General features: G+C 40.0%; 2 protein-coding genes across 2 annotated transcripts; both read left to right on the top strand.

Moving 5' to 3' along the window:
* The first annotated feature begins 743 nt into the window (after nt 1-743).
* On the top strand, nt 744-2,764 carry LOC134224592 (PRADC1-like protein). The gene is made up of 3 exons (XM_062703998.1): nt 744-1,030; nt 1,093-1,351; nt 2,222-2,764. Exons 1-3 carry the CDS (start codon nt 940-942, stop codon nt 2,514-2,516), a joined length of 645 nt encoding a protein of 214 aa, XP_062559982.1. The 5' UTR covers nt 744-939; the 3' UTR covers nt 2,517-2,764.
* A 1-nt stretch (nt 2,765) lies between these two features.
* LOC134224591 (alpha-L-iduronidase) lies at nt 2,766-26,598 on the top strand. Its single transcript, XM_062703997.1, has 7 exons — nt 2,766-3,055; nt 23,652-23,848; nt 23,906-24,001; nt 24,069-24,372; nt 24,431-25,231; nt 25,298-25,431; nt 26,119-26,598. The coding sequence occupies exons 1-7, from the start codon at nt 2,775-2,777 to the stop codon at nt 26,193-26,195; spliced, it is 1,890 nt and encodes a 629-aa protein (XP_062559981.1). The 5' UTR covers nt 2,766-2,774; the 3' UTR covers nt 26,196-26,598.
* The last annotated feature ends 473 nt before the right edge of the window (nt 26,599-27,071 follow it).

Here is a 27,071-nt window from a genome sequence, read left to right as displayed (position 1 = left end):
CATTTCTGTTGATGTATACAAGAAGTGCTTGGAAAAAATCGAGATTTCAAATCATATACCCGAGCTAGAAAACGCACTTGCATTGCAAACGACGAAAAAGTTCATTTCAGCGATGTTGTCGCGTTACGAAATGCAGCGCGTTTTATATTTAAAGCAAGAAATCCTAAAGGAAATTTAGTGAGGATTATTATAAACCTGTTTAATCATATGCCTCCGAAGCTAATTTTCGAATGCAGACCTAATTTCTCCCTGAAAGTCGGCTCCTCATGGTGTCGCGTTACGCTGGAATGTGTCGTATGTACTCGACTTGCTGTACTTAAAAAAAATTATTGGAACCAACTGATTTTTAACTTTAGTTATAGTTTACTAGAAATCAAACGAGGGCGTTTTGGCTAGGGAGGGCACATTATACCGTCTTACCCTATATACGTTAACGCCTGGACGCAAGCAGGGACGGATAGAAAATTAGCATATGGAGGCGCGTGATACATTGAAAGGTAAATAGTGTCACAAAAGCGTTTTGCTTTCCCAAGTCCCTTGATGTGTTCAATTAAAAATGGCATTTGAAAAGTATACTTATAATGTTGTAAAGTATATTATAATGTTTCATCAAACTGTCGGTTCGATGTTTCCCCTATACTTTTCCAATAAGATTTGATTTTCCGAAGAAATTGCATGCAATATTCCAGACAATTTTTTTTGTAATCTGACAATTACTATTTGACATTTTACTTTCTTTTCTCTACCTTAATGGTGTGTTTTGATATGATTGGCCTGGCCGTGGTCATCGATGGTCATACCACAAATCTCGATAGCGCTTTGGTGAGATAATTATCTTATCAAATTTGCCACCTTGCTGGCACACGTTGTTAGACCGAGTGTTGCAATAGCTATGAATATCACAACCACAATCGGAGCTGATGGTGATGCTACAAAACAATGTCCCTGTCTGTGAAGATTTCGGCCAAGATAGTAGCTCTGATCGCCCTAGTTTCCCTATTCAGTATCTTTGCGGTGGTCAATAGTGGAGGTTTGTTCGACTGGGATTTTTAAACTGGAGTAATGTATTCTAAATGGTGTTACTTTATTTAGCAAATAATCTTCACATGTATGATGGAGTTCGCACGCAGGACATCATAGCTGGTGACGTGTTCTTTGAAATCGTTGATCCACCAGAGTTGGAATACACCTACCGGATAAGGCCGGCAAAAGATTTCGGGTCGTCGTTCGAGTCGGCTTCGTTCAGAGTGCGGGAAGGCAAACTTGTTCCGGCAATCCCTTCCGATGCTTGTGAGGGACGTTTTTTAAACGAGAAGGACTTGAAGGGCAATATCGTTCTTGTAGAAAGAGGGTAAGTAGATGTGTAGTTTGGACATGAAGTTTTCAATGAAGATGAAAAAATGTTGAATTTACGATGAAGAATTTTAAAACCCACCCAACTCCTACCAAATTCAATACAAAATTGAGCGAGAAGATTAGAGTTTATCCGGTGATGCTATTGGCATTTTACTAAAGTCATTTTAATGGACAGACCTCACCTCAAAAAACTCGGGAGAGCATTCAAAGAACTTTTCCTAAAATTCTAAAAGCAATTTTATTAAAAAGGTTAGTAATTCGGAGTTATATGGAAATTCCATTGAAAATGCCTTCTGAAATTTCGTTGAAAACTACTCCAGGAAATCTTTCGGAAATTATGCCAGAAATTTAGTTAATTATTCAAGGGATTCGCTGAATGCCTTTTTTAAAATCATTCGTCAATTTCTTCATGATTTTTTGTGAAAAATGATCGAGCTGTTGTTCAGACATTCCTCCAGGAAATAATTCAAATATGTCTCCTTTGGAAATTTCTTTAAAAACTTGCTTAGAGGTTGATTTGGAAATTCCTTCACAAATTCTATCGGAAATTTCTTCCTTTGAAAAATGCTTCAAGAATTTATTTGGAAATTCATCCAGGAAACCCTCCAGGAATTCTTTTGGAAACTCCTCCAAGATATCTTGCGGAAATTCCCTTAAAATAACTCCTTTTGTTATGCATTATTGTTCGGGTAGACTGATCTACTAGTTTCTATACTATCTACGTCGATGTCACATCACTTTACTCTGTTAGACGTCTGATTGCATGCAACATACGCTTATCGATCCGACATACAGTGTAATGTAGACTGAGACAGGCAACAAGAGCATTAATAAATTAACATATTACATGTTTTTCTTCTTCCAGAGAATGCTCATTCCTGACAAAAGCAATAAACGTCGAGAGCATCGGCGGTCGTGCGGTTATCATCACCGAGATCGATTCCAGCTCGGATGACTACGACTACTACATTGAGATGATACACGACAAAACCAGCCGGGAAACCAATATTCCGGCTGCTTTCCTGCTGGGCAAAAACGGGTTGGTCATCCGAAAAACGCTTACCAAGCTGAATCGGCGATACGCGTTAATCAACTTGCCGGTGAACTTGACTTTTGTTGCGCCGCACGAGATTAATCAGCCACCGTGGTTGCAGTGGTGAACAGCTAGCAAGATTTATCGCCGATTGTGTTAGAATTGACTCATGACTGTTCCACAAACCGGTGTGTGAAAGTGATCATCAGTTCCAGTGTGATATTTGCTTAACATGCGCTGAAAAAAAAAAACAATAAATGGTATTACTGACAAAAGAAGTAGAAGAGACTAATTTTCTAGTCAAGCTGTGACAAAAAAAAAATCGAGAAACGATAAGCAACAACATTTAATTGCAATAAACTTATTAAAAACGCAGTTCATCAAAATGTTCGTTTTACTGGTGTCGTTTGTTTTCGCTATAACTATGGCAGAACCTTCAAAGGTTTATGAAGTTGAAATTGATTTACAGCAAGTGTTCCAGCATGGCAAACCACTTCCACGATTTTGGACTAGCACTGGGTTGTGTCCTCCGGCACCACGAGAGAAAACCGCCGAATTCCTGCTTTCTGATGATAGTCTGCTGAATATGGAAATTGTAGGATCTCTACCGAACGAGGGACTAAAATTCGTAAGAATTCATTGGTTGCTCGAAATGATCAAGTTCTCGTAAGTATATTTTACTACATGCACAAGCGAATTATGGTGCAAAGTAATTTTTCCCACGTCTTCAAATCAATCTTATTGAATGCCCTTACAGAGATGCTCATGTAAATATTCACGGTCTCATCGTAATAAACGAAACAAAAATAAGAAAAGTGTCATTCTAGCTTGGTACTGTATACATTGCAGGGACCACCAGGGACCATTCTTAGCCTAGCGGGAAGAAAGATACATATTAGTGCTGTCTAATGACTCAGCTCGATCTTACTTGAAGTAGCTTTTTTGTTTCTTGGGATCAATGCAAGAAAAAACTAACTTTACTTCCTTTGTGGAGTTGCGGCTTCTGATTTGATAATTTTGATTCATTTGACAGCATGAGCATGAGCATGATTGACCGCCCACGGTTGCTTCTCCGTTATTGCCAGGCAGTGTTGTCCTACACTCAGGGCAAAAAATTCTGCTCTTTGATTTTACTCCTTCTAAACGATTTTATAGTTTCAAACTAAGTAAGTTCAACTAATAGAATGATATTTGAATTTTCTAAATGTCATGGCAAACTGTCAAAAAAAAGCACTCCAGAGCCACAGCAGCGCGCGCACTGAAACTACACTGGAGTGTATTTTGAGCGCGCGCGCTCCTGTGGCTCCGGAGTGCATTTTTTTGACAGTTTGCCATGACATTTAGAAAATCCAAATATCCTTCTATTAGTTGAACTTACTTAGTTGAGATTATAAATTCGTTTAGATGGAGTAAAATCAAAGAGCAGAATTTTTTGCCTTGAGTGTAGGACAACACTGTTGCCAGGCCAGCTGTAATTACACAGAGAACCAATAGATGAAGTTTGGGGCTAACATCATCTTCAATGTGTAAGAACTGGTATTACAAAAATAAGTAATACCCAGCCACCTGGCACGACGCCATGTTTTTGCAGCCAACATCTCAATGTAAAATTTATGGTAGTGTTTGTGTTGTTTACCAACATCTGATTTGATTTCCATTGGGATCCAGAAATGTCAGTGGGGACCAGTCGCGCAATGTTGGCTGCAAAACAAGCCCATTGTGCGAGATATGGATGACACCCACCTGGTAATACCAGCGCCGGCCATGTCCGAATGCAGGTCAATTGAGTAATAGGTAGGAAATTGTTGACGTGATACTCGCTTTGATAGAAGCCGACGAGTCATCTGCACTTCCACGAAAAATCACTGGGATGTTGGATATAGGGGTAAGGAGTATGGCAGGTTTCGCTTTGATAAACGGTCTGCCGTGTATAACGTGTAGTTTGATTTAAAACAAAAACAATCGAAAAACGCTAAATATTTTAATTATCGGATGCGAACTAAATTTTCACTTTCTGATTAACTTACTCACCCGCACAAAGCAGAAGAAAATTTCGGTGACCGGCCGATCGTCTTGCTTTCCGCACAAAGCAAAACTAAATTTTGACGACCGGCTGATCGCTCTGCTTACTGGAGGATCGGAAACACGAAAAATCACGCACTGAACTGCTTGATAATTTTGATTCATTTGACAACCGTCAAAATGTCTAGAACCCGACCTACCTCGAGTCACGATATACAAAAAACAAGGCAGGCTCATCACGTTTGTAAACATTCAGTTTGAATGTAAACATGTGACGTCACTGCTATCTTCGCACAAGCTGGACCGAGACGATGCTCTACACGTAAAAAAAGTAATTATTTTATTCATTTAATTGTATTTATATCCTTCATTATGCATAGCAACATACATTTTATTCCACTGGATATAATCTTCATAACATATTTGCATTCAATGTATTTAGCGTGTCCATATATTATATTTCACGTTGCTATGGAAAGTATAAGTTTTGCCTAGATCGGAGGTGAACTAGCCTTGGGCTAAAAACCTCTTTAATAAAGATTATAATAATAATAATAAGTTTTGCCTAATGGTAAAAATGTATAAGGCTAAACTTATACCTTTGATTAGGATCGGTATTGAGAAAAAAAGCAGCATGGCGCTGGAGCGGCTCAGAGAATTTGGATCCGGTATTTTTTTTTCAATAGATTGCAGTGATTCAACGAAATCATACACACTTAAAATAAATCGCCGAATTCGGTAAAATTTTACCGAAATCTCAACAGCAGAACTATTCGGTAAATAATTTAACTGATTTGCGGTGATTTTGACAGTTGAGCAAGGAAAAAAATTACAAAAAATCTGTAAAATATATTACCGAACAGCTCTGCTGTTGAGATTTCGGTAAAATTTACCGAATACGGTGAAATGAGGTAAGTGTGTATGTTTTCTATCTCGGACTTCAGTGACCGGAATGGATCAAAAATATTGGCTCGATCTGCCTGCCAACAGTTATAAGGTAAAATAAAAATATATTTTCGTTTTTCAATCATTATGAATATTTTGTAAACTTATAGCGAAAATTGGCGATGCACTCCGCAATCATCGCATACAAATATAAACTGCTCGAGAGAAAAACAGGTACGTAACATTATAATTATTGTGGATAAAGAATGAGTTCATGTTTATGCAAACGCAATGTTCATGTTCCAGTGATTTGAGGATCCCGAGCTAATCCGGTCATGGTTAGCACGCGCGAAAACGACATAATGCCCAGAGAAAAACCCGCATCTTCGCTAGCATAATGATATGCGTCTGCCTGCATTGAAGCCTGCATCTTATTTTATGAATGATTTAGGATGAAAGGTGTGTAATGAAATTTAATCTTGCAAATAAAGAAAATATGTTTATTCTACAAATACAAATGCCTAAATATCAGAGTGACATGAAAATGAAAGAAAACGGGATAATTATCTGACATAAAATTATTTTGAGAACCAAATAATTTTGTTATTGTTTTCCAAATGACGATTATCAGCTTAATTTATACAGGTTATTAATCGACCCTAATCATGCATATGAACATTTGACATGAAATGTATAAGTTTCATGTTATGATTATCTTATGCAGTGTCGCATAGTATTTATTCCAATTGGGTATATGTTTCATAACAAAATCGCAATGGCAAAAATGTATGTGTTTTGCTGAATACATTCGTTATGAAGATTTTTTTTCGTGTACGGTCGCAGCATGCTTACTTTTGTACTCCAACATGTGGCGATAAAACATGCATCACATTCGAAGTGTCATTTTTCTAACGAGCCTACCTTGTTTTCTGTATACCGTGCGTCGAGTTGTTCGAACTTGCTCGCACTCGAGCTTCCAATCTGTATAATCTGCATAATCGAACTTATCGCATTCGCAATTGAAAAATTTCCTTGAAATTTAAGTATATACACTGACCCCACAATCATGGGTCACACACTAATATGGGTCATTTCCATTTGATCAACATGCAAAATTGAGTCACTAATAATTGTTACAAAGTGACCCATATGTGTGGGATCAGTGTACACTAAAATTGTTCTAAAAAAAAAGATTTTCTGCCAATTTCCAAAGTCACTGGTGGAGTTTAGACTGTACGCCAAAATTGTTCGGGAAAAAAAAATGCTGTTCCGCCGATTTTTATAAATCCTTAAACCTTTCCTTGAAATGGTAGCTGTAGAGCTCCATCAAATTTTGCACTTTCCAACATTCATCGAATTAATTCAACAACAAAAAGCAGTATTTGGCACGACTTTATGATTTTATTAGACTGCAAATATAATCAATTTTGAGTAAAAATGGTGAAACTATTTAAAACAATCAAGTAACTATTGATTTACAATCAAAAACTTTTCTTTTCGTTTTCCACTAATTTAAGCTATGCCAAATAACTTTTGTTCTAGCAATTTTTCCATAGATGATTCCTTCCTATTGAAATCTTTGAAAAAAGTCATGGGAAAGAGAGGGTTAAGAAACTTTCGAACCAAATTTATGGAAAAATTTACGAAAGAATCCCAGGAGAAATTCTAGCATGAATTAACGGAAGAATTCTCGAAAGAATCATGGAGAAATCTAGGATTTTTTTTGAAATGCGTGTTCCTTTGAGAATTCTCTCGGACTTTTCTTATCCTCGGAAATTCCCTAAGGAAATTCGATTCTTTTCGGAAATTCATTCTGAATCTTTTCCAGGAATTTTCTCCAGGAATAGATAAGAAAATTCAAGGAAGAAATGTTAGGTAATTTTTCGGAATTCCATTAGGCCGATGCCAATGTTAAAAAAAAATATATCTCCCCTCTTCGGATTTTTTTGCCCAAAAATAACAATGTGAGGGTTGTTACTCCCTTCCGAAAAATTTTGATAATTTTCAAAACATTTTTCAACAAGTACGAGCACGCTGTTAAAAATGTCATTAAAATGAAGCACGGGGTGTTTCAAAATATTTCATCGGCCTTTTTGAAAAAGCGATTATTTTTTTGTTAACCCTTTATGCGGCCAACAAAAAAAAACACACGTGGATGGCCGACAGGGTACCCGTGTTCCCATAAATTGATATTCTCATAACTTCAACAATTTTCAACCGATTTGGATAATTTTGACAGTTTTGGAAACAGAAGCTCATATACTTTTTGCCCATTGTCAAAGTTTACAGCTTATGCGCATGGTTATACAAGAAATCTTTGAAGTAAGGCTTAAGAGTCTACACGCGTAACCAAAGGCCATTCAACCAGTTTCAAATATGCTACAAGCTCTTTGCGCTTCTTAGAATTGAAGGTGTTCACAGTATATGCTTCGGGTAATGCAAAAATCCCTAAAGGTCTTAGTCATCCGAGAAATCTCTGGAGTAAAGCCCAAAGATCTACTCGCGTAACCAATGGCCTATTATGCATATTCAAATAATGTACATGCTCTTTGTGGTACTTAGCATAGAATGCGTTCACAGTATATGTTCCGAGTCATCCAAGAAATCTCTGGAGTAAGGCCTTAAGGTCTACACTCGTAACCATGGGTCTATGGACTTCTCTCAAAAGTGGTACATACTCTTTGCGCATCTTGAAATCAAATGTGATCACTACATATGTTCTGCGACTCTCGGATAAGTCCTCTGGCGCCTTCATTGCATATGTTCATGGTCATCCAAGAAAACCCTGGAAAAGGCCTTCAGGTCTACACGCGTAACCAGAGATCTTTTAGATTGTTGCAAAACTGGTACATGCCCTTTGTGGTACATAGAATGGAACGCCTTTTTTGTATAAGTTCATGGTCCTCCAAGAAAACCCTGGAAAAGGCCTTAAGATCTACACGCGTAACCAAAGATCTTTCAGATTTTTTCAAAAGTGTTACATGCCCTTTGTGGTACATTGAATAGATTGCGTCCATTGCATAGGTTCATGGTCATCCAGGAAAACCCTGGAATAGGCCTTTAAATCTGCATGGGTACCCAGAGATCTTTTGGCTTGTTTCAAAAGTGGTACATGCCCTTTGTGGTACATAGAATAGAATACGTCTATTGCATATGTTTATGGTCTTCCAAGAAAATGCTAGAATAGGCCTCAGGATCTTCACACGTAACCAGATACCTTTCGGATTGTTTCAAAAGTGGTACATAGAATATACCGCTTTCATTGCATATGTTCATGATTATCCAAGAGAACACTTGAGCAATCCTCAAGAACATCTCGCGTAGCCAGAGATCGTTCGGCCTGTTTGAATAGTTATACATGCCCTTTATGGTACGTAGAATAGAATGCACCCATTTCAAATGTTCATGGTCATCCAAGAAAACCCTGAAGTAAGGCATTAGGATCTACACCAGAGATATATCAGCCTGTTTTAAATATGGTACATGAATAAAATGCGTTCATGGCATATGCTAATGGTCATCCTAAAAATTTATGGAGTAAGACTTCTAGACTTACACGAATATCTAGAGGGTCTTTAAGGTCACTCCTTACGGAACCAAGTTTCAAAGTGCTCGCGTTTTCGGGGGCACTCCACTCGATACGGAAGCAACGCACAACTGTCATTTTTATTATTTCACGCATGCAGCAAAGCTAAATCAACAAAAATGACCGTTGTGCACCGCCTCCGTATCGATTGCTGTGCCTCCGAAAACGCGAGCACTTTGAAACTTGGATTCCGTGACGAGTGTCCTCAATCTAATTTTAATATGGTACATGATCTTTTTTCCCGTTTTTTCCCTCACGTTCTCGGCGTGAAGTTGCATCGTTCCAATTTATTCACATTTTGCATTTCCAAAGAATAGACAACTTCATATTAGTGATATGAATGAAGTTTGTATACTACCTGGAGCCAACAACAACAAGACAACAATAACTACTTGGAATGCTAATATATCAAGATGAGGTTTTACATCTTGTTTGATTTTCAATAACTGCCCAGAGCTAATGACAACAACTTGAACTACTTGAAATGCAAACATATACCAATAGCCTTCCGTTCGTGGGTTGATCTGCAGATCAACCTATATGGAGTTCATAGACTACCTAGTACCATGGCAAAAACAAAAACTACTAGGAATGCGTTAATTCACTCAGATGAGGTTGACCCGATTTTGCAACTCCCAGATTTTGTCTACCCCTGATTTTGCCTAACCCGATTTTATCACGTTTTCGACCCAATTTGCCGAAAACAACAATGATTTTCATGAAATAACTTTCACTGCTTGTAGCTTATTATGAGTCATTTATGAGTACCTGTTAATAAGTTTGTAAGTCTCTTCGAATAAAAATTATGGATTCCATTCACGTATTTTGCCTTGCCTTTATTACGGAGCCCATGAAAATAAAAATAACTACTTAAAATACAAACATATACCAAAAAGGGGTCTCACAACTTGTTTATTTTCAAATAACTGCCTCCATTAGGGAGGTTGATCCACCGATCTTGACTCTATTTCATAGACTACCTGGAGCTCAAGACAACAACAAGAACTACTTGGAATACAAACATATACCAAGATGGGGTCACAAAACATGTTTATTCTTCGATAACTGCCTCCATTACGGAGATTGATCTACGAAGGACCTCCGTCGTCCTCCGCAGCTTAGCGGGTACTGATGAAACCAAATTCACAGCACCGGGCATGTAGCCGAACTCTCGCAATGCATTCTTGGAACTAACTCTCTCATATATGTTTTTGTACAATGCCAACCAAGTAGGATGAGTATTTACCATTATCTGGCTCCTACACACTTGCTTCATCACCAACGGTGCTCAATGAAGTAGGGTTGTGTGAGATTGTGCCAGTTGGTCGTCAGATCCCAACCCGACCACATAAGCGAAGAGAGATCGCCTTTCGAGTTCAGTACATTCAAAGTTAATTGCCTATGTTCCGGGTATTGAGCCACCCAGAGTGGAAATTAATTACTACGTCTGAAACTCGATTATGCATATGCACAACATGTGATAGATTAAGTTCTAAAAAGATATTGGAGGAAAACCGCTACCTTCCGTCCCTCCCAGTTGTTCTTCAATAACTGCATCCGTTACGGGGGTCGATCCCAAGACCTTGACACTATGGAGTTCGTAGACTACCTGGAGTCCACGACAACAACAAGAACTACTTGAAGTACACACATATACCAAGAAGGGGTCACGCAACTTGTTTATTCTTCGATAACTGCCTCCATTACGGAGATTGATCCGAAGACTTTGACTGTATGTAGTTCATAGACTACCTGGAACTCACGACAACAACAAGAACTACATGAAAAACAAACATATGCCAAGAAGGGGTCACAAAACTTGTTTATTCTTCAATAACTGCCTCCATTACGGAGGTTGATCCACAGACCTTGAATTTATGGAGTTTGTAGACTACCTGGAACCAATGACAACAACAAGAATTACTTGGAATACAAACAAATACCAAGAAGGGGTCACACAACTTGTTTATTCTTCAATAACTGCCTCCGTTACTGAGGTTGATCCACAGATCTTGACTCTATGGAGTTCGTAGACTACCTGGAGCCCACGACAACAACAAGAACTACTTGGAATACAAACATATACCAAGAAGGGGTCACGCAACTTGTTTATTCTTCGTTAACTGCCTCCATTACGGAGATTGATCCGAAGACCTGGAATCAATGACAGCAACAAGAACTACTAGGAATGCAAACATGTTTTAAGAAAAGGTCATTGGATGACCCGGAACATATACTGTGAAAGCATTACAGGTATACCTCGATTATATGGACTTTTTCGATGCAAAAAAGTCCATATAATCGAATTTTCCATATAATCGAAGCAATTTTTTTTTCTCGAAATTTGTGTTACACGATGAAATAAGTCTTAATAGTTGAAAGAAAATATCCATATACTGCCTTACAGTCTAATCCGCATGTTTGGGCTCATTTTATGATAACTCAGTAGATTATGATTTTCTAAAAGAACGTAACCTTTTTTCGTTCGTTTCTAAGATTACATTAGTAATGAAGACTTCTGTGCTCAATGTGAGCACACTAATATACTTATTCACGAATTCTAACTACAGTGCCTTCCTGTTTCAGCAACAAAGCAAACACTGAGTGGTCGAGAAAGGTATATGTTAGATTCAAAAACTGGCTTTATATAGAAGGACTGACACTTTTGATCCTCTTTTGATTTGATCGCAGCAAATTGAAAACGATGTAAAGTTTTGTCCTATTGTCTCCTTATGAAAATTGGCCGGATTGGACTATGGGCTCAGAAGATATGCATTTGTTTATGCAAAAATCGCGTAGAAACAGTCTCACTTTTCTGACACTTATCTTTAGGCTGACCAGATCCTTTCGGTGGAAAAACGGGACAAACGCACTTGCAAAACGGGACACGTAAAAAACTTTGTGACAAAATTTAAGAGCTGTGAAAACTTCAAAATTTATGGGCTTAGTATTAATTTTCTGTGTCAGAATTTTAGAGAAAAGTTTTAGAGTGAATTTTTCACCATCATAACCTTCTATTGAGTACCTTCTAACCTCCTAGCCTTCTAAGCATTAAGTCAGTTATGGAAAAATACTGAACAACAAATATTTCGCTCTTAAAGAGGCGCGCACAAAAACAAGATGCAACAAAAATACGTATTTTTCAATATTAAAAAAGTAGAAGCTTGTAGACACGACCACAAATTGAACATAGAATTTACCTGGGTGCTGCGGATAGAGCCGCTTTTATGCTATCAAGCGAGTAACGGGATATTTTGAAATCAATCCCATAAGCAAAATTATTTTGCAGTACTCGGCTGTCAAACATTTCCCGCTCTTAGAATTTCTCTTTCCATGCTGCATGAAGGCGCACAAATGCGGGAGACTCTACATGACTTTACGATGGTATACATATATTCCTGCTCCAATCAGCTGCTGAATCTCGAGAAATTTCGTAACGAGTGCTTTTTAGTTGCATTCCTACTAATTATCCACTCGAAATACAATGTGAATATATTTGTTACAAAAAATGCAAAACTCAAACTAAGTTTATTTTAATTTTTTCCCCAAATAATAACAATACTTCTCAATATAAGATCTAAAACAAACATAACCACAATCTTCAATGTTTGGCTCCGGCACAATAGAAAATTTTGGCTTCAGTTTGACAACCAAATCAATTCTATCCGCACCACCCAGGAATTTACGTATCGTTCGATAGTCCAAGTGATATTCATTTATTTTGTGCACGTTTATTGCGGATGGATATTGCCACAATGTAGGCAACTTACTGTGAAAGTGAAATTTGAACACTACCTGTCGAAATTGGATTTTCAATAGTTAAATGCATTGAAACAATTGTTTACAATAAATAGTCTTGAAGAGTTAACTGATCGATTCATACCAAAATCTCCAGAATCCGTTGAAATTCGGCTGAGTTACCAATTTGAAACTTTGGAATAACTCCCCTACATATATAAATTACCGAAGACGTAATTCTACGTCAAAAATGTGGAATTTTAAAAATTAGTTTTAATCATCTTTTAAACATGCATTAAGGTTTAAGGATTTTATTATTGACCAATATCGAAAACTTTTCCAATTTTTCAACATTTATAAATAGAAAAATAGCCAAAATATCCTTCCTGGAGGCTAGTTTATAGTTCAGAAAACGTGTCATGGGAGTTATTCCCTCATGCATTTTTCAAGGGGGGAATGAGGCGGTCTATCGTTTTCCTAGCCCAAATCCCCTAAATCCCGCCACTTTAAAAATGCATGAGGAATCAAATCCCGTGATACGTTTTCTGAACTGTAAATCAGCCTTTAAAGCCGGTGTGGGCATTAGAGAGATAAAAAAAATAATTTTAAGAAAAAAATGTCGAAAGACAAATGCGAAAAAAGAAATAAGATGGGATTATTGATTTCCCGTGCCAAAACCCTGGAGTGTAGAAAAATCTGCGGAACAAGAATCTCAACAAGGAAAGAACATTATTACGAAGTATTTCTAATTATTTCCACGAATATGGTTGGCGCATGTGAATAGATTTCAAATCTAAGCAATTCACAGTCCTTTTTGATCGAAATTGATTTAAATGATGCTAAAAGTAGCATCACATCTAGGGAATCTTGTCCATTAATTTTGTTCTCATGGTCATGTGCAACCAAAAAGGCCCACACATATAGAAGCTCCTGATCAGTAAACTAGTCTTAAAGTACGTGAGGACCGAAATCCGACCAAATTTTCACTCGGTTTGAAACCGCCTTAAACTCGATTTGATTTTGTTCAGCTTCATTGATTTTTTTTTTACAGTGGATGAATTCGAAATATTCTGAATTATTCAGAAAGACTCCGTGATTCTTAATGTTTTGAAAAGAATCAAACAATTGGAAAATATGTGGTAAAGCAGATCTGAAAAATAAAATAGAATTAACCTACTTCGTAAAAAAATCGAAAGTGAACTTAATCTGGAAATCTGTCTATTGATCTGATTTTCAGGATATACTTGCCTACCAAGTTACCGGTTCTGTTCAATCCACTAATGAAATTTTAATGCCATTTTGAAGCTCTTCGAAAGAATCAATTAAAAAACGGGACAAATTGGGGATTTTTTAGATTACGACGGGACAGCACAATAACGTCTTAAAAACGGGACTGTCCCGTTAAATACGGTACGTATGGTCAGCCTACTTATCTTTAAAAGATCTCCTTGCAACAAGTTGCGTTTGATTGATATTCTTAAAAAGAATTTAAATCAATGTAAACAAGGGGCTCTATCCATGTATCAGTGTCATTTTTACAAGAACCATTTTTTCCGTTTCCCGTCATTTCCCGCCAAAAAATGTATCTCGTTTTATTGTCTCACTCAATTCTATGACTTATTTAAGTTCAACTTTTTCACAGAATTCATATTTTAGAATTAAAAAAAATCGGAAAAGTGCCGCACGTTTGAAGAATTGGAACTGGCCTTATTTTAATTCAAAATCGGGCGAATGTTAGGTCAAGCTTGGAAACCAGCACTATTCGTCAAAAAGTATGGCGTCAAAAAGTATGGGTTCTTTGGGAAAGTTGTCCTCAAAAAATTGAAGAATCGATTGAGCGGATAAAAATTGTTGACGGGAAAGGTCAATTGCACAGTGCACCTACACCTACACCTGCTAATATTAAAGGATAAATTGTTACGGCTATTTTGGACTATGTTCGTATATTAAAGCAGGGCTGTATTTTGCAACGGGTTTTAAAATTCAAAACGACGCACAGTGGCGGGCCCTCATAAAAATCCCGGACAAAACTTAAGATTGCATTCAAAATTTCACCACCGCGCGCTGTTGTATTTTGTACAACACTAACAAAAAACACAGCTCACATTACACAGCATGAACGAGTTTGCATGAGCGTTACAGGATCACGCTTTGCTGAACTGTTTAGCAGCAATTGATTTAAGAACTGCTAACAAGAACATTCTAAAGATATTCAATTTCTTTTCCTACCGTTGAGCGTCAGTATAATCCTTAAGCCCTGTGCTGAACAAATGTGATATTCGACAACCTTTATGTAAACATAAAGACTGCTCGAAGAGTTTTCAGTTTTTTACATTCAAATAATTATCAAGTTCGTCCAGAAGAAATAATACCAGGTTTGAAAACCATTTGGAACTTTATGTATCACATATTGAAATAAACTCTTCCAGTTTCGTGGATATACCTAAAAAATCAGTCTCAGTGGGTCCGGTTTGCTAAATGTTAATGAGTTAATGAGCGAGAAAAAATGTCCATTAATCGAGGTAAAAAGTCCATATAATCGAGGGTCCATATAATCGAGGTAAGCCTGTATATGCTAAGCACCATAAAGAGTATGTACCGTTTTTGAATTTACACGATAGACCTGTGGTTACGTTAGCAGACCATAAGATCTTATTCCAGTGATTTTTGGATGACTGAGGCCTTACTCCAGGGGTTTTTGGAGACCCAGAATATATACTGTGAACACCGACTATTCTAAGAAGCGCAATGAGCATGTAATATATTTGAAACTGGTTGATAGCCTTTCGGTTACGTGTGTAGACTCTTAAGTTTAACTTCAAAGATTTCTTGTATAACCATGGACAAAAGCTGTAAACCTTGACAATAAGCAAAAAGTATATGAGTTTCTGTTTCCAAAACTGTCAAAATTATCTAAATCGGTTGAAAATTGTTAAAGTTATGAAAATATCAATTTATGAGAACACGGGTACCCTGTCGGCCATCCACGTGGTAAAAAAAATCAGATGCCCCTCCCCACGTCCCTCCTCACTGTATTAATGTGATTTTCTCACAGATGCTACATTTTATGGAGTTCTTAAATGTCACCGAGTTTCAGCTTTCAGCTATGAAAATTCATTGAAATATCACCACTTGAATTTGAAAAAGGAACACGGGTACCCCGTCGGCCGCATAAGGGTTAAATATCTTGGCTGTGCATATGCACAGCACATGTTTCGAAATGGACAAATTGATATGAAATTTGCGAAAAGGAATCCACGTGTCTTAGAGATTTTCGCGTGAATAACAATCTTTTTTAAGTAATTTTCATCTATCTCCGGCATCTATCCTGTTCTTTATTGAACAGTAATTGCATCCTGTTGATAAAATTGCATATCTTCCGACATTTGCGTTAGTGTGTTTAGTCGTCATAAAGTACGCTGTATTTTATAATATTTATAACATTTTTTTTAACATATTATACAGCTCGTAATTCATGCGTATGCGCTCTTCTTCCTTATTTTTTCTTCTTATTTTTATGGATTCTTACTGAGTATTGTACGCAACAGGTTCCGCTCGAAACATCCGAAAGCTTTATAGACTACCTCTCCACGTTGTAGGCCCGTAATTGATCACCGGAAGAATTAAGGTATTATGAAAAGCGAATTTTGTCCCCGTCTGTTATTGTACGAGACCTAATTTAGTTCTAGAACTGGTTACATAAGCCGAAGGTAACCTTATTCGCTCGCAGTAATCTCTCTGTCTCTACACTAAACAATGTAAGCTTACAAACAAATATTATGAGAAAAGCTTGCAAAATTGTAAGGTCCCCTACAATTTTTGTATAAGGATCTAGTATTTTCATATATGCCCAGTTCTTAAACATTTTTTGGTAGATTCTTATCAGTACTGTAATTTCTCAATTTCAATGAGAGATGACACGCGATGTTGACATATCTACCACAAAAAATAATTTAGAAATTTTTATTTTTAAACAAAGCACAACATCCTTTCATGACTGCTTTTTATGCGAAATTGATATTATGTTTTGACTTACATTTTTGTATAGAAATACAAACCCAGACTAACAATCCCATCAATCTATTATTCAAAGTCGTATGAAAATTACTTACTTGATACTTGATGGGCTACAGCTCTTCGATGAACCTACGCCGAATGGAGTATCCTTCTCCACTGGACTCGATCCTGGGCCAATCGCTTCCAGTCGCCCTGAACATTGAGCGCCCTCAGGTCCTCTTCAACTGCAAAAAGTCATCGTGTACGCGGCCTTCCACGAAGCCTGCGGCCTTTTCCGGGTTCCCTACTAAATATTATTTTTGCTTGACGTTCTTCCGGCATACGAACAACGTGACCAGCCCACCGTAGTCTGCCGTGTTGTATAAGCTTAATAATATCCAGCCCTTTATACACCTGGTACAATTCGTGATTCATGCGACGCCGCCAGATACCGTTCTCCTGTTTACCGCCGAGTATTGTCCGCAGCACCTTACGGTCAAACACTCCGAGAGCTCTCCGATCAGCCTCCTTTAACGTCCATGTCTCATGGCCGTATAAAGCCACCGGAAGAATCAGAGTAGTATACAGCGCGAGTTTTGTTTTCGTTTGCAGACTACGGGACTTAAGCTGGTTACGAAGTCCGTAATAAGCCCTATTTGCAGCTGCAATACGCCTTTTCACCTCGCGGGTAACATCATTATCGCACGTCACTAATGTTCCAAGATATATAAATACTTCTACCACTTCAAATTTTTCACCATCCAGCACCATTTCGCTACCACCACCACTAATGAACCCACGTTGATTGCCAGCGACCATGTACTTCGTTTTGCTGGTATTGATCGTGAGTCCAATCCTCGCTGTCTCCCTTTTAAAAGGCACAAAAGCCTCTTCCACGGCACGGCGATCAATTCCGATAATATCGATATCGTCCGCAAATCCCAGGAGCATATGCGATTTTGTGATGATGGTACCGCTTCTTTGCACACCAGCTCTCCTAATCGCTCCCTCGAGCGCTATATTGAACAGTAGATTCGAGAGTGCCCTGCTTTAATCCATCTAAGGTAACAAATGACGTCGATATTTCATCCGCAACCCTTACACTTGATTTCGATCCGTCCAACGTTATACGAATCAGCCGTACCAGTTTCGCCGGAAAACCATGTTCAAGCATAATTTGCCATTATTCATTCCGTTCCACTGAATCGTACGCCGCCTTGAAATCTATAAACAGATGATGTGTCTGCAAGTTGTACTTCCGGAATCTATCAAGGATTTGTCTCAGGGTAAACATTTGATCCGTCGTTGAGCGGCCCTCACGAAAACCTGCTTGGTATTCGCCGACGAAGGACTCTTCAAGCGGTCTCAATCTGTTAAACATAATACGACACATAATTTTGTACGCCGAATTAAGGAGGGTTATTCCTCGGTAATTGGCGCACTCCAGTCTGTGCCCTTTCTTAAAGAGAGGGCAAATGAGGCCGTCCAACCGTATGAAAATTAATCATATCAAAAGTATCATATCAATTTTCTCTATCTCACCAAATTTGTCTCCCTTGGTTGAGGGTCTCCGAGTGTCATGTATCTAAGCTAAGTGATAATATACATTAGAGTGGGAATCCCAAGGTGTCAGGCAACCCGTGCCGAGGGGATGAATGACCTGAGGGGTGAAACAATTAGCCAGGTTGTTAACGGAGCCTGTGGAGGCTTCACAGAGTGAGAGCTGCTTCGGTGGCAAGTGGGTGGTACCCACACACCCCCCTCCACAGAGTGAGGGACCGAGTGTATGGTTGAGCACACAAGTAAGCCACGCATGGTACGCATGGTTGATAGTGATAGAATGACTGAAATCGAGTGAGGTCTGGCAGGAGTGTCGTGGGGCAGATACCTCTGCGGCACCTCAGAATTAAGGGACCCGAAAGCCTTTCTATGCCTGGTAGGAGTGTCGGACGTGAAAGGGTCTGCTTCGTAGCTGAGGTAGAAGCGGCATAGGAGCCAACAACCTAGGTTCGCCTCCGGCTTGGTAGAAAAAGTGGTAATTACTCTGGTGCAAGACGGATGATTACCACACTGATTGAGGACCAACTGGGTCGTTAGATACCAACTCGGGGTAACCCTTGCAAGGTACCTGCACAGCAAATAATTTTGAAAATTCAACAACGTGTAAAATTGCAGCTCATCCCATCAAACGAAATAACATTCGATATTCAATTAAATATGATTGAATTTTACAAGTAAGCACCATTTAAATTTATTTCGATTGAAAAGAATAGTGAGATCGATTGAGATTTACGTTTATTTGCATGCTCCTGCATGGGCTCCCTAACATAGCTCTGGTCCTCACAAGTTCCAATACTCACGCTTCCACGGGTCTTCCGATGACAATTGACCGCCAGCTAAGGGTTGCGTACTTAGCTGGTAGTGCAGCCTGGGCACTGTTGTCCTTCTGACATCAGCTAGAGTGAGAGGGTGCGTACTGTGGGGTCTGCCTAGGATGTGGTGGGGTTCGACAGTGGGCTCTGTTGAACTTCTATAAAAAGCTGCATGTGTCCCCAAGCAGGCCCTATCAAAGCGACCGTGTGCCGCTCAAAGCGCACTAGCCTAGTCCTGGTGTTGGGTGGGACTTTAAACAAATTTGACCCGACTGATCGAGCGTCTGTCCACCAAGGAGGTGCGGCTCCAACAGCGTCTGTTCTGGCATCCAGCGGCTGAGTATGAAATGCTATTCCCCGGAAGCTATACCTAAGATGACAGCCCCATCCCGGTGGATAGGGAACCTTGGGCCAACAACCTACTGTTCCCGAAACATCAATTTGTTCGAGAATCCTAAAGCATGCTCCAAATATGTGCATTAAAATACGTTTAAAATCACAACATATTTTTATCTGTGTGGTCCTCTACTTGTTGGTGGTCTCGCGGCTCAGTTGAGTGAGTGTTGGGGCACAGGTGGTGCATGGGAAGAAAAAAATGTTGTCGAATTCCACGGAGAAAATCAATCTCTCAAAATTTCAGGTCAATCGACTGTTGCCTAAGCTGGCGGACTTGATTTGAAGTTTGCACGGGGATTTCAGTCAAAATATATAGGAAAATACTCCTCCGACACTCATTCGATCTGGAAATTGGTTCTGATTGCTCGAATGAGCCCAAAGCTGCAAATAGGGCAGTATGTAACAGAACAATTTAACAGAACATTGCACGATGATTAAATGAACTTTTATATAGTGGGACTGAGTAAAGTCCGTTGGCCAAACTTTGGAGAACACAGAACGCCGTCGGGACAAGTTCTGCTATACTCTGGTTTACGAGGTGAACACGCTCCCCGGAATCGCGGAGTTGGGTTCCTTCTAAGCGCTCAGGCACACTCTACGCTTATGAAGTGGGAACCTATAAGTGAAAGGATAATCGTTGCCAGATTTAGAACACTGGTCCGAAATCTTACTATAATCCGTTGCTGCCGATCTTCTACAGAACTTCTACAGCCAACTCAATAATGTTGTTTGGGTGATTTCAATGCGAAGATCGGATCCGACAACTCGAACCATAAGCGCATTATGGGATGCCATGGTCTCATAGAAATAAGCGAAGCTGTTCGCAGAATCTTGTGGTAATAACAACATGGTGATCAGGGGTTCGCTCTTCCTTCATTGACCGGTTCACAAGGTCACGTGGGTCTCCCGTGACGGCTTTACAGAAAATAAAATCGACTACATCTGCATCAGCTGAAAATGAAAACGGAGGCTTCTTGATGTATGGAATAAACGTAGTGCCGATATCGCGTCTGATCATCACCTCCTCATCATCGAAAAACGCCTGCGCATTGCGCGGATTCGTCGGCAGGAGGAGAGAGTTGGACAACGCTTCAACACAACCTCGAAACGGTCCTTCGTTGAAGAACTGGAGACGCGTGCTGCAGATATTCCGGAAGATGGCAGCGTTGAAGACCAATGGACTGCCATCAAGAATGCCTTCATCGCCACCAGCGAGAATATTCTGGGCGAACTGCGTACCCAGAGAAAACAATGGATCACCGATGAGATCTGGAGGAAGGTAGAGGAGCGAAGAGAAGCCAAAGCCGCGATAGAGCGATCAAAAACCAGAGGAGCCAAAGTCTTAGCCCGTCAACGATGCAGGGCTCTGGAGAAGGAAGTAAAACGCTCATGTCGACGGGACAAGCGAACGTGGGCGGACTCTCTGGCCGACGAAGGAGAGAGAGCCGCAGCAACCGGGGACATTCGCCTTCTTTACGATATCTCACGACGCTTAAGCGAGGCGAAGATGAATGCAACGATGTCTGTGAAAGACGTGAATGATCAGTAATTGACCGACTCATCTGACCAGCTGAAACGCTGGTTCGAGCACTTCGAACAACTTTTTCAAGTTCCAGCCAGGCCATCACCACTTCGGCATGATCTGCCTAGGATCCGACGTATAACACGCATCAATACCGAAGCTCCATCACAGCTACATAGAGATTCAAACAGCCATCCAAAGCATGAAATCGAATAAAGCCCCAGGGGTCGATCGCATATCAGCCGAGATGCTCAAAGCTGACCCCATGACATCCGCTCAACTACTGCATCATTTATTTCGTAATATCTGGGACACCGCAACTTTCCCGGTCGACTGGATGCAAGGTATCTTAGTGAAGGTACTCAAAAAGGGTGACCTGACTGTATGCGATAACTGGCGAGGCATTATGTTGCTGTGTACCGTTCTCAAAGTTCTATGCAAAGTTATCCTAGCCCGGATTCAGGAGAAGATCGATGCGACTCTCCGGCGGTAGCAGGCCGGATTCCGTGCCGGAAGATCCTGTGTGGACAATATTGTCACGCTCCGCATCATTCTGGAGCAGGTCAACGAATTCCAAGAGTCCCTTTACTTGGTATTCATTGACTACGAAAAAGCTTTCGACCGTCTCAATCACGAGAATATGTGGGGCGCCCTGAGGCGCAAGGGGGTTCCTGAAAAAATTATCAGCCTCATAGAGGCACAGTACGAAGCCTTCTCGTGTAGAGTGCTGCACAATGGGGTCTTGTACGACCTTATCCGGGTCGTAGCTGTTGTGAGCAGGCTTGTAAAATGTCATCTGCATGTCATTTGACTAATTTGTTCATAACTTTTTTCAGAAGCCAAATGTATTCCATAATTTTAGATGTACTCATAACGCTTGAGTAGGGCTATATTTATTCCAAGGGTACATTGCTCTAAATATTACATATGAGGCTGGATAGTGAAAACTCTCCAAAATGTCACGTGTCATTTGACATAATGTCATTTGAATGACATTTTGCCTCCCACGCCTCAGATTACATATTTACAGCAATGTCTTGTTAGACAAAGTTGTAGGCACATTTAAGCGCTATAAGTTCGTCATACCTCAGGAATGATGGCTACCTTCAGAAAAAAGTTCTGGGAAAATTATACAACCGAATGCAAATGACATTTTACAACACTGGTTGTGAGGCAAGGATGTATTCTATCACCGTTGCTGTTCCTCATCGTAATCGACGAGATTCTGTGATTGACCGTGAACCAAACCGAGGGCTGCTTTAACCATGGAGCACCTAAACGACTTCGAATTGGATGATGACCTCGCTCAACGGTGCTCTGATATGCATAGTAAGCTCAACGACCTTGCCGAGCACTCCTCTTCAGCAGGCTTAGTGATCAACGTCAACAAAACCAAATCATTGGATGTAAACACGGTGACACCTTCCAGTTTCACAATAGCCGAGCAACCAGTGGAGTATGTTGAAAGCTTCCAATATCTTGGTAGCCAAATGGCGTCAGCCGACGGTACCAAGATCGTCATAGGGGCACGGATCAAGAAAGCAAGGGCTGCCTTTGCGAGTTCAAGAAATGTCTGGAAAAACAGGCAGATAAGTGAACGCACCAAAATACGAATTTTCAACTCTAACGTGAAATCTGTGCTGTTATACGCTAGCGAAACATGGTGTGTATCAGTGGAGAACGCTCAACGGCTGCAGGTGTTTATCAACAAATGCCTGCGGTATATAATTCGGGCCTGGTGGCCTCACAACTGCATCTCAAACAACGAGCTCCATCGTCGTTGTCACCAGAGGCTGATAGCTACAGAAATTCGGGATCGGAAGTGGGGCTGGATCGGCCACACTCTACGTAGGGGCGGAAACGAAATCTGTAAACAAGCATTAGACTGGAACCCAGCGGGACATCGCAGCAAAGGCAGACCCAGAGGCTCATGGTGGCGAAGCCTCAATAAAGAAATAAAAGAAGTCGACCGAAATCTAACCTGGCAACAGGTTAAAGCGATAGCCGGGCAACGCTCAGGATGGAGATTTTTCAAGTCGGCCCTTTGCACCACCGGAGGTGTACAGGATCCATAAGTAAGTAAGTTTCCTGTATTGTCTGGTGCTCAAAAATCGGATAGTGCACACAGGATCGGGTTCTGTGTCCCTCGATCGGACCGCGGCGACCGGAGATCCGGATTTTTCGATTCGGCCGGTGACGTCTTCCGGCTGACCCGGTCTCAATATATTTCGAACATTTTCCTCCATTTCAATGGAGACGCGTGGTATTTTTCGTTCGTAGCAAACATTCTTGCTGCGTAATTTCAGGATGAACAGGGTTGGGATTTAGGTTTGGGGTTTTTCAGCTGCTCATCCGGATATTTGACGTCATTGACGGTGTAGCGTCGTGCTCGAGTTGTGGTTTGTCAGGGAGCATCTTCCGAATGGCCAGAGCTTCGTGGTACGCGGAACAATGAGACAGAGATGAGATGAAAAAAAAAACTGACAATGAAAAAATAAAAGTATTACACTTTGATGTCGGACGTGCAACGAAAGGCATAAATAGCCTACGTGTGCAAAAGTTTGTGATCCCCTAAAACACTTCTTACCTCCCTGTAGGGTTGCTTACCTCGGGCCACAAGGTTATCCAATAGTTGCTCTCTGGAGGCGTCATTTTCCGAGCAATACCAAACTACGTGATCAATGTCATCGGCTCCACACCTACATAAGTTGCTATCGACAAAGTTTATACTGTATAGATTTTCAGATACTACGATCAGAAGAAGACAATTTTCTACGACTACTCCCGTCTGGATGCATTGATGGACAAACTACGTGTATTTGGGCTATATCCCGCTTTCGAATTCATGGGCATTCCGGCTGGCGTTTACAATAATGAGCGAAAGCATCGTTTCGAATACTTCTGGTCCGATTTGGTAATGCAAATCGTGTCGCACTATCTGCGTAAGACACCTATGATTTTTTTTAATGCAATTATACTTCAATAATGTTGTTCCATAGGTCGATACGGTATACAATACGTGCAAAACTGGCGATTCGAAACGTGGAATGAACCAGATCTTAAGGGATACAACGCTCTGAATTTCACCATTGATGGTGAGGCAAAGTCATGAATTTTAGCTCAAATATACATTCTTTTATTTAACTTTAACCTTTTTTTTAGAATACATAACTTACGTCCAATCGATTCGATTTGGCCTTGATGCAGCAGGTCGTCTTCTAAATAATATTCGTTTGCCGCTCCGCGGTCCGGCCGGACTGTTCAAATCAGTTGAACGCCACCCTTTTTGTTGGAATTCCATAAAGTTGTGCAACGACTCACCAAAGAAGTGTCCCTTCGATGTAATCACGTTTCATCGCAAAGGTTCTGGGTTACGAGCAGATGAAATTCTGCAAAGTAGTTTGGAACTGTTGAAGCAGTTAAGCAAAACATTTCCCAATATAAGTCAAATGCAATTTTCTAACGAGTATGATTTGCTGTTACGCATTCAAAAATGCTTTTTAATACTTCTTCTTCATTTATAGTGAAGCAGACCCAATTGCCGGATGGTCCACGCACCGCAAGTTTCAGGCCAATCTTAGTTATGGATCAATGTTGGTGTCTACAGTATTGCAGCATTGGTCTGCTTTATTTAATGGTCGTTTTAGGAATTTAGAATCAATTTCCCACGATAATGCGTTTCTCAGCTATCATCCGTATGAGTTTGAACAGAGAACTCTTTTAGCTCGTTTCCAAATGAATCTTACTCGCCCTAGACATGTCCAGTTCGTAGTTAAACCCGTTTTCTCAGCGTTGGGGATGCTTTCCAATTTAGGGTCAATGGCGACTGATGGTTTCGCAGTGAGTGACAATATAAGTCACATTGTGTCATATCTAATTGAACCCTTCTACGTGTGCACATTATTAATATCATCAAACGATACTTTCGAATCAGTAGAAAAAAGGCAAGTGATAAATCTCAGCATTGATTTGGACAACGAGTTATCACAACAAGCTATCGGATACATTGTTGAGGGACTGCAAAGTAGTTTAAATGATCCCTACGATGTTTGGAACTTTTATGGTAGACCGCCCTACCCGACCAAATTCCAATTGGAGCAAATGAGGTCCGTTCAATTTCCGAGTATTCTGGAAGGACCAGCAGTTCTTCCTAAAGGACATAAGAAATTGACACTAACGTTGAATCTTCGTTCCCCGTGGATAGTCACAGTTCGAATGTGCAGCCTCCTGTCTTCTAGGCCTACCGAAGTTCTAAACGTTAGAGTCAGAAGTATCAACTCGCACGAGGTTATCATATTTTGGCACGAGATGTCAACAGATGTCAGGTGAGGACGAGGTACGATGGAGCATGGAATTAAACTAATTTTCGATTTCAACTTGTACAACTATAGATGCACTGTGGACTATGAGGTGTGGTTCAGCCAATCTAATCGATCGAACGAATGGCGACAAATTAATTCCGGGAAACATACGCCGTTTTTGGTCTATCAATATGCACCCGATGGCGGAGCAGCTGGCGTGACGGGTGAGTTCGGCTTACTAATACGCAATTGAATTATTGAATTATGATTTTCCAATCGAGTTGTGCTATTTGAAGGATTATGATGTTGTGTTTCGCCATGCCTGAGCAGAAAATTTATGATGGTTGTTGAAGTTTTTTATTTAATTTAAGCAATGAAATTTAGCCTGGAAAAATATATAGGCTGCTACATATATTATGAATTTGTGTTAATTTGCGTTTTAAATGCGTTATAAAGAAATGCATTTTTTAACGTAAAGATGGGCTGTTTCGATATAATTTACCGAATCGAATAGGTTGTAAAATAATCGCCCATGTGCTTCTCGGTGACTCTTTTCATTGCCAGATGGTAATGACAGAGCATGCATTCATTCGAATGCATTATAAACTTCCGACTTATTTTTCACGATGACAAAATGCTTTGTGGTAGTTACTCATTTCAATTTGTATTTCGTTCCGCATCGGCGAACTAGCCAAACTTTTTCACATTCGGCAAATACGTTTTGTCTGCCACACTGGTTAACAATGTATGCACCCCCTTTTTTTCTGTAGTCTATAGAATTTAACAAATTTGTCACTGGCATCGTAATCCCAAAAGCATTTCAAACTGTCATTGGGCGCAGTGTCCCTTTTTATAACACCACCACACCGCTAACAGCGCTAAGCCACGGAATGTATGCTTTTTCGTTGCAGGTCTCTACCGCGTTCGGTCCGTTGATTTGTTCGGGCGTGTTGGCGCTTTTTCCAAAGCTCATTATCATGACGGCTGATTTTTTAATTATTTCGAACTTTTAATTATCCGTGTTTGGTGGTTCCAAACGAAAAAGGGTAAGTCCGTATGTGTGCTTGCAGCACACGCACCGAGTGTTAAATTAATTAGGTACAACGAGGACTACTCTAGAGGCGAAAACGTGGATGCCGATACCCGCTGGGGCGGCAGTGCATCCCATTCGAACGAATGGCCGATTCAGTTTTCCGAGCTTAACGTTGAGTATGGGTTATTAAATGGAATTTATTTTGACTGCGGCGGAGGCAAGCCGAAATTATGCATCTTGTGTGAAGTATAAAAAAATAGGTAGCCAATAGATTATTTGATTAGGAAGGTGCTCGATTTAATAGCTTAATAATGTAGAAGATACATTGATGTTCATTAGTGGTAGATACCTTATTTTAAAAGAGATAAATAAAGAATTAATACTATTAACTCGGCATAATTTTATTTAGGGTAATTGATTCAATAGTCGTGGGTGTTCCTATAGTTGCGGTAGTGTTGTTTATACAAAATCTACGTATTTAACGCAGCAACCCATGTAGTCAATCAAACTGTTGTCCTGTCATTAGATGATATAACTAAGATCGGTTTTGGATTTCCCTCAAAATCGGTAAATTATCACTAAAATTCATTATCTTTATCTCGCCTTTGCTCCAATAGTTGCGGTAGTGTTCCTTCCCATAGTTGCGAGTCCCATATAAAAACAATGGGATTCGCAACTATAGGAACACGAATTAAAAAATATCGCAACTATTGGAACACTGAACCAATAATTGGAGGTATCATTTTAGGTAACAATGGTGGATGCTGCTGCAATTTCGAAACTTTTCTTTTGGAGCACAATTGGTGACTATTCGTATGTATACTTGAGGTA

Source organism: Armigeres subalbatus, chromosome 3, assembly GCF_024139115.2.
Source record: "Armigeres subalbatus isolate Guangzhou_Male chromosome 3, GZ_Asu_2, whole genome shotgun sequence".
Classification (NCBI taxonomy): Eukaryota; Metazoa; Arthropoda; class Insecta; order Diptera; family Culicidae; genus Armigeres; species Armigeres subalbatus.
The sequence above is the reverse complement of the archived record's forward strand: the minus strand, read 5'-3'. Positions and strand labels throughout refer to the sequence as shown.

What these genes read in the sequence shown, in the direction of transcription:
- LOC134224592 (XM_062703998.1), top strand. Translation starts at nt 940, where the DNA reads ATGTCCCTGTCTGTGAAGATTTCGGCCAAGATAGTAGCTCTGATCGCC. An exon ending in TGCGGTGGTCAATAGTGGAG is followed by an intron (nt 1,031 to 1,092) that starts GTTTGTTCGACT and finishes TACTTTATTTAG; the next exon opens with CAAATAATCTTCACATGTAT. An exon ending in ATCGTTCTTGTAGAAAGAGG is followed by an intron (nt 1,352 to 2,221) that starts GTAAGTAGATGT and finishes TTCTTCTTCCAG; the next exon opens with AGAATGCTCATTCCTGACAA.
- LOC134224591 (XM_062703997.1), top strand. Translation starts at nt 2,775, where the DNA reads ATGTTCGTTTTACTGGTGTCGTTTGTTTTCGCTATAACTATGGCAGAA. An exon ending in TCTGAATTTCACCATTGATG is followed by an intron (nt 24,002 to 24,068) that starts GTGAGGCAAAGT and finishes CCTTTTTTTTAG; the next exon opens with AATACATAACTTACGTCCAA. An exon ending in CGGAGCAGCTGGCGTGACGG is followed by an intron (nt 25,432 to 26,118) that starts GTGAGTTCGGCT and finishes TTTTCGTTGCAG; the next exon opens with GTCTCTACCGCGTTCGGTCC.